We start from the raw sequence: 8,000 nt of genomic DNA, 5'->3' as shown, positions 1-8,000 counted from the left end.
AGGTTCCAGGGCCTGCCTGAGACTAAGAACCACCCCGTCACTCATCTCTGAGAGGTGTGCTTTTGAGAGAGGCAATGGGCATGCAAGAGTGAACTATTAGGTTGGTGCAAACATAATTGAGGCTTTACAGCAAAAATCGCAATTACTTTTGCACCATGCTAATACATGATCTACCTTTTCCGTGTAGCTGATGCTTCCACCAGGGAAGTGAGTTGAGTGAGAGAGAAACTGCATCTGGTACATTGCCACCTTTGCTTTGGGTCATGCTCTCTTGGTAATGTTGCAGGGAAAGCCTCATGAAAGCCCTGCTATCTGTCCTGGGGAAAGAATTTAGGAGAGTAACATTCTCTACTACACCACTGAGATCCTGCTTAAGGGGAACCAGTTCATATGTTCATTCGTTCAGCCAAGATGTACCTCGGAGATTGAGAGATTTTTGCTGTACACTGGAGAGGCATACAGCAATAAATGATTAATCCCAGACCTCCTGAGGGGACAGATAAGGGAATAACTTACAATTTAATGGCAAAGACATATAAGAGATTCATGGGTCATTAGCAATGATCCTTACTGAGCATTTTTCTTTCAGGTGCATAGCAGCCTGTTTGGAAGCATTCTGAGTGCTCTGTCTGCCCTGGTGGGTTTCATTATCCTGTCTGTCGAACTGGCTGCCTTAAATCCTGCTTTACTGCAGTGTGAGTTGGACAAAAATAATACACCAACCACAAGTTATATTTCTCACTATTATCACGATTCACTTTATACCATGGACTGCTATACAGCCAAAACCAGTCTGGTTGTAAGTATTTAGATGGGATGTTCTAATTTTATGAGATATTCAAAAGCCTGGATTTCTTGTTATTCCTTCTTCTGAAAATCTCTCTATTGGTTCTGGTTTGGGCATCTGGGGGAAGGTCAGGATTATGTAAATCAAAGGGGACTACATGGATGAGACTAAGGTGATTACATAGTAATAGGGTGGAATTGAAAATGTTAAATAAGGTTGATGATGAAAAAATAAAACTTATTGTTTGTAGAGGTTCTCAATCATCAAACTAATCCAATTTTGGATGCATAAATTATGAGTTTATCAAACTGAGAATTTTGGTACATGGAGTGGTGAATTAAGAATGGAAACAGAGCAGAAAGACCCAGGAGCTCACAATATGCCAACAAGGAAACCTAGTATGTGTGTGTGGTAAGGAGTGAATTTGGTTTGAGAAGACATCAGATTCAGTACTAAGAAAAAGAGAATAGGAAACATGGGGACAGAAGATAAGGGCTTCTTCTGATGATGATCACAATAATGAATACTACTGATCAAGTGAGAATGCAATATTATTGTTGCTTTTTGTTATAGCTGAAAGAAGTATGATATATTAACTCAGGAGATAAGAAATATAGGGAGATGGAGAGTGTAATTGAGAATGATTGCGGGAGAATTCTATCTCTTTGGAAGAAGAAAAACAACGAAGTTTGGCTAACAGAAATAATATGTCTGCAGTTGAAAGATTAAGGGGCATGTGCACAGTCAGCAACACATTGAGAAAAAAACAGACAACATAAGAATAAAGAGATGGCTGGGTGCAGTGGCTCATGCCTGTAATACCAGCACTTTGGGAGGCCATGGTGCATGGATCACGAGGTCAGGTGTTCAAGACAAGCCTGGCCAAGATGGTAAAACCCTGCCTCTACTAAAAATACAAAAATTAGCCGGGCGTGGTGGCGGGCACCTGTAATCCCAGCTACTTGGGAGGCTGAGGCAGAGAATTGCTTGAGTCTGGGAGGCGGAGGTTACAGTGAACTGAGATCACGCCACTGCACTCCAGCCTGGGTGACAGAGCGAGAATCCATGTCCAAAAAAAAAGAGTAAAGAGATTGCAGTATATTTGTTGTCCTGCAATCATAAAAATGAGATAAGCCAGGAACTCAACTGGAAGATGGACAGATAGAAAGGTCTGGAGAAAGTCATGTTTGTACAGCACTCACTATAAAGAGGGCCTTGCTCCTAAGGTAACGGTATAATGAGAAAAAGTACAAGTAAATCAGGCTGACAGTAAATGGTACAGATTAACACTGGGCGCAGCCAATTCCACCTTGGGAAAATTCTGAAGAGAAATTTCAGAGAAATTTGGTAGTGAAAAAGTATAAATTCATGATACATTGGAAATAAGAGAGATTCTGTTGAACTTGCTTGCTGGAACAATTTCTAGGTAATGGAAAAAAGTTATATTTATATCTTCTCTTTAACTGTGTGTAAATATCACAAACCAAAAGTTCATGTGATCAAATTATCTCCCTTTATTATCAGATGGTCAGTTCTGCACAAAGAATGTCTCAAGACAGAAATGGTAGAAACCCTCCTTGTGAGTTGGTGGTGGTGATTAGCAATTCTGGTAGTTTACTGCCTTCATGGATTTTTTCTAAGCCTTCCAGCCACACACAAAAAAGCAAAAACATAAAAAACAACAAAGAAACCACAAGAAAGATCAAGAAGAAATCCAAAGGGGTTCAGATACATAGACGGGGACGTCAATGCTGAATTTTACAAAGGACTTGCACAGTCAAAGCCTCCTTGATCCTTACAAATCTCTAAGAAAGAAATGGTAGTAGGCATGTTTGATACATGAGGAAAGAGAGAAAGAGAGAGACTTGTCCAGGCTTACACAGCTACTAAGCAGTAAAGGTGAGACTGGAACGGAGTTGCTGATTCTCAGTCCTGGGAGTTATTACACCACTCTGCTTTCTTGCCGAGTAAACAATGTCATCAGAACTATCGATGTCTCAGAGAAGTAAGAAATAAGTGTATGAAGTAGACTACTTGATTTAGTTACTATTCTTCTCCCTTTCTCCTCTCAAGGAAATGAATGAGTTAAGGGGTTGAATTAAGACAATTGTGAGGTGTGGGAGGAGCAGTTTTATTTTCCTGATGGTGTCCTTTCTTTGTTCTCTAACGGTTGAGGAAGTCTTCATCTCTATGGTCACCTCTCATCTAGGCATGAAGGCTTCGGCTGACCTAAGCACCACCAATCTTTTATTTCTTGACTTTCAGGGAACTCTGTCTCTGATGCTGATTTGCACTCTGCTGGAATTCTGCCTAGCTGTGCTCACTGCTGTGCTGTGGTGGAAACAGGCTTACTCTGACTTCCCTGGGGTGAGTGCGCTGGCCAGCCTCTCTTAATCTTGCCTAGTGTATCTTATCTCTGCACTGTGTTGAGCTATGTCACCAAGAATGGTAGAAGGAACAACCAGCCAGTCATGAGATACACATGGGGGGGCATTTTCATGGTGATGGAAGACAGAGAAGAAAAGCAGATGGCAATTGAGTAGCTGACAGGTTGAAAATTCACTGGATACGAAAATAGTTAATCATGAGAAATCAACTGGTTCAATCTTCCCATTTTGTCAACGAAGGGAATGAGACTCTGGGAAGTTAAATGACTTGCCTGGCATTATGCTATGAGTTTGTGCCTTTGCTAAGGACACTAGAACCGGGCTTGCCTCCCTTCTAAGCAGAAACAATTTCTGCCACAACCACTGATCTCTCTAATAGTATTGACTTGGTAAAGGGCATTTACACATGTAACTCGATCCAGTGAATGTCTATGCTCTGCTTTTGCTCCTGGTGATTTTAAATTCTTTTTCCTTTTTAAAAGACATATTAAAAATGTATTGTTGAATCAAATTCCAAGGGACACCACCCCTGTGGACTTATGGCTTTATTTAACTGAATTAAAAAGCCTTGATTTATCCAAAATTGTATTATAGAGTGTAGAATGAATACTAGAGTGATAAGTTGCAATTATTTGAAGAACCTGGTGATATGCTCTACTTATCTTGGATTAGCTAAGAATTCTATGTATACAGTTGGAAAAATGGCATATATGCGTCTATCTTGAACCTGATTGAACCTGACTGAAGACCTAACATACTTTGTTTCTTCTAGAGTGTGCTTTTCCTGCCTCACAGTTACATCAATAATTCTGGCATGTCCTCAAAGATGACTCATGGCACTGGATATGAAGAACTATTGACTTCTTAGGAAAAAAGGGAGAAATATTAATCAGAAAGTTGATTCTTATGATAATATGGAAAAGTTAACCGTTATAAAAAAGCAAAGCTTGAGTTTCCCAGATGTAAGCTTTTAAAGTAATGAACATTAAAACAAACCATTATTTCACTGTCATTTAAGATATGTGTTCATTGGGGAATCTCTTGATTTGCCTGACATTGACTTCAGCAAAAGCAAAGAGCTGTAAATTACCATTTACTAGACTAGCCAAATAGTCTGAATTTCCAGAAAACTAGGCAGAATGATCATTCCCAGAAACATTTCCCAGACAATGTTTCCCAGAAAACTAGGCATAATGATCATTCAATGGATCTCAGTGAAGCAAAGGGCACAGCCTTTTATTGTACCCCTTAATTGTCAACAGTCAACAGGAGTTAACTGACTTGTTGTGGTGCTCAGACTCTTTTATACTGGTGCTAGTGTTTTATCCCGTGGATTTTACTCATTAGTGTGTAAAGGCAAGCCCCATACAATGAAGTCTCAGGGTCCATGAAAGTAGCTGGCTTCAAAATAAAATCTTTGAGTGCATATTTTGTTTTGACACTTATTTTGTTGTTTTTTCCTTTAAACACAGAATAAGTCAACAATGACAGGCATAAACGCAAATTTGAACTCCATTTTCTCCCCCCAAATATTCAAGCAAAACTAATGAGCAAACAAAAGCTAACCAGGAATACTTATTTGTTATGAGGCAACGACCAGTTGATACTCATTTTCTTATTGCAAGAAAGACCAATTGTTTGTGTATAAATGTTAAGTCTCAGCATGTGCGTGCGCACACACACACACACACGTAGAAAAGTATTTCAATTTTACATGAGCTCCATTTCATTGAAAGAACTGGTCATCTTTCTCTTGCTTTTACCCACGGTAGCAGGGGTCATACCCACTGTATCAGATATCCTGATAGACAGCTTTTCTGCTGTTTTTTTCCCAGTCTGAAACTGGACTGTCAGATTCTTTGATTTTAGCTTTATCTTCAAACTCTCGTTCATTATGTCTTCTCCCTGTCTATTGCACCCCCCACTGACACACACCATTTCTTTTATTTATTTACCTATTGTGCACATTCAACTTTTATTGACACTGGATACGAGACACTATGTCAAATAAGAGAAACAGAGATGACAATGAAATTAGGGATGTTTACCAGGCACTAATTATTATTTGAACACAGAATAAAGCAAACTTCTGCCTAAAAGAATGTAGGGGATAAACAGGTGTGTGTGTGTGTGTGTGTGTGTGTGTGAGAGAGAGAGAGAGAGAGAGAGAGAGAGAGAGAGAGAGTCCTTCCTTTGAAAATCCACCTCCCCCATATCAATCACATGGTGCCACCTTCTGCCACAGGAGAGAACTATAACCCAAAGTCCACAATTGGTGTATTCATCTACTGTACTCACACTCCAGCTTTGTTCCTCACCCGCTGCCACCATGTCTTCACCACCACCACAGGACTCTGGATACCAGAAGTCTTACTGATTACGCAGTCAAACTTCTGGTCTTCAAAGTTGCCCCTGGGTCTCTCTTCAGCTTTGACTTGTTTATCAGAAAAGGCATCCAGTCCTTTAGGCAACACTCAAAACCACCTTTTATCCTAGGCCCAACCTCACTGCTATGTCAGTCACTGATATATTTTCTTTCAAGTAGCAATGCCCCTTTAGCCCAAGTCAAGTGAGAATGATGCCTACCTTGAGACAGAAGATATATTGAGATAACCTTTGTAAAGCAGTTACCATTATAGCGGACACATGAAAGATGCTCAGTGAACTTGAGTTTTATTGTGTGTTTACTTCCCTTTGCTTTTCACTTCCATAGTCCAACTTTCCTTCCCTTTCACTCCCATTCTCTATGTCTAAAATTAACTTCAACCCCAATACATCACTGGGATTTGGAACCTAATTATACTCATCAGATCTTTCATTTCTTCAAGAAAGTCTGGGACAGGCACAATGGCTCATGCCTGTAACCCCAGCACTTTGGGAGATTGAGGCGGGCAGATTGCTTGAGTCTAGGAGTTTGAGACGAGCCTGGGGACCATGACCAAATCCTAAATCTACAAAAAGAAAAAAAATCAGCCAGCTGTGGTGACACATGCCTGTAGTCCCAGCTACTCAAGAGGCTGAGGCAGGAAAATCACCTGAAACTGAGAGGTTGAGGCTCATTGAGCCATGATCTTGCCACTGCACTCTAGCCTGGTGAACAGAGTGAGACCTTGGGAAAAAAAAAAGAAAGAAAGGAAAAAAAGAGAGAAAGAAAGTTGTAGAATGCTCTAAATAAGGTAACTCAGACTGTGTAGGACACATGTTTTCTCTTCCCTTTGCAGGAGAAAGATTTTAGAATTATTGGCCCTTCCCAATTTCTGTACAATTGACTCTACTGACACCTTGTGGTGATAATGAGGAACAACTTTCCTCCCAAGAGAAATAGAAAAAGGCAAACCAAGGTATCTAGAATTCACTGGAGGTAGCGAATTTGACCATAGGAAATCACACTTGCCACTTTTGTCCTTTACAGTGTCTCCACATGTCATCAGTGAGGAGAAACTATGCATTTTTCAAAAATTCTTTATTATTATAAGGAAAGTGGCTGTGCTTAAGTCAGGAGTAGGCCAAGGTAGACATCCATTGTGGTATGACACAGCGGGTTTGGAGCGCAGGTGCACAACCCCATGCATTATGTAGCTGTTTAATATAACCTGTTTGTGTGAGCTCATACCTGGCTTTGAGCCACTACGTCAGTGACTAATGTAACTGCACTGTTGACCCTGTAGGACAGGAGAGAGAATAAAGCCATGTCCCAACTGCCTACAATCCAAGTGTTCTTTTAGCTACCCACCACCTGTCCACCACCTCCTCTCAGAACCCAGCTCAGGTTAGAACCTGTAAATTGGCGTATTCAGTAGGATCGCAAGATGAATGAGCCCTCAGCCTCAATGATCCCAGGTCAGCCATGTGGCCCCAGCATCGGTTGTGGTACCTGGTGGCAGTCATGCTGCTAGGATGGGCCTTGGAGGAAACATTGATGGTGGTGGACAGGTCCCTGTGAGCATGGAGAAGGCACTGAAGTACCTGGAAGCACAGAGCAATCAGAGGACAATGCCTTTGCTGGCAGAGTTCAATGGGTGTTTTTGACTATACTATGGTAAGTGCACACTCAGTCCCTGCAGGGTGCAGCAAAGGTAGGGGACCTCCAGGCACAAAAAGAACACCTGGAGGCCCAGATACACAGCTTGGAATGAGAATTAGAGGCTGCCATTACTCTGGGCTTGGGCCTACCATCCTGGTCAGAGACCCCTGCTCAGTCTGATACTGAGGAAGAAGAATGTCAGTTGCAGGTTTGCCCAGTGGTCCATCAGAAAATAGAGCAGGAACAGCCATTGGGGTCCCAGGGTTGGGCTTGGGGACCCCCTACCATGACAGAGCAGATGTCATATGGTGCCTATACCCCAATTACGTTGTGGGAATTAGATAAACAGTGTCAGCAGCACTCAGGGGAACCTCTACCTGCCTGGATGCCTCATCTTTGGGATGAGGGAACCAACAGCATCATCTGCTCTGCCTCTGAAATGGAAAAATTGGCCTCCATTACGACTCATCCCTCCCTCCATCAGTGATTGCAGGTGATCAGGCAGTGACAAGACAAGGCGACCACACCCTAATTGAATGGCTGATGGTGGCCATTTGAAAGGTATGGGAAGATGCCAAAGAAATACCAGAAACTGTGAGTAAATAGCAGTCATAGCTAGATTTAGTGTAAGTAATTCAGGAGATAGGTTCAGGGTTCAGAATCAGGGTTGAAGACTCCATGGTGAACTCCAGCTACTTGGGATGCTGAGGCAGGAGAATGGCTTGAACCTGCGAGGTGGAGGTTGCAGTGAGCCAAGATCATGCCATTGCACTCCAGCCCAAGTGACAAGGTGAGACTCCAT

At 41.8% G+C, this 8,000-nt stretch overlaps 1 protein-coding gene across 2 annotated transcripts in view; it reads left to right on the top strand.

Annotated features, from left to right (window-relative positions):
• The window catches only part of MS4A6A (membrane-spanning 4-domains, subfamily A, member 6A), a 12,518-nt gene extending 8,327 nt beyond the window's left edge, over positions 1–4,191 (top strand). For both annotated transcript variants that reach the window (XM_011963520.1, XM_011963521.1), the window contains exons 6-8: positions 590–799; positions 3,053–3,154; positions 3,947–4,191. In XM_011963520.1, coding sequence (XP_011818910.1) covers positions 590–799; positions 3,053–3,154; positions 3,947–4,042 — 408 coding nt within the window. In that variant the 3' untranslated portion in view covers positions 4,043–4,191. The remainder of the gene's footprint in view (positions 1–589; positions 800–3,052; positions 3,155–3,946) is intronic.
• Positions 4,192–8,000: the final 3,809 nt, after the last annotated feature.

This window comes from Colobus angolensis, unplaced genomic scaffold (assembly GCF_000951035.1).
Source record: "Colobus angolensis palliatus isolate OR3802 unplaced genomic scaffold, Cang.pa_1.0 Scaffold61, whole genome shotgun sequence".
Taxonomy (NCBI): Eukaryota; Metazoa; Chordata; class Mammalia; order Primates; family Cercopithecidae; genus Colobus; species Colobus angolensis.
Note: the sequence above shows the minus strand (reverse complement) of the source record. Positions and strands in the feature narration are given on the sequence as shown.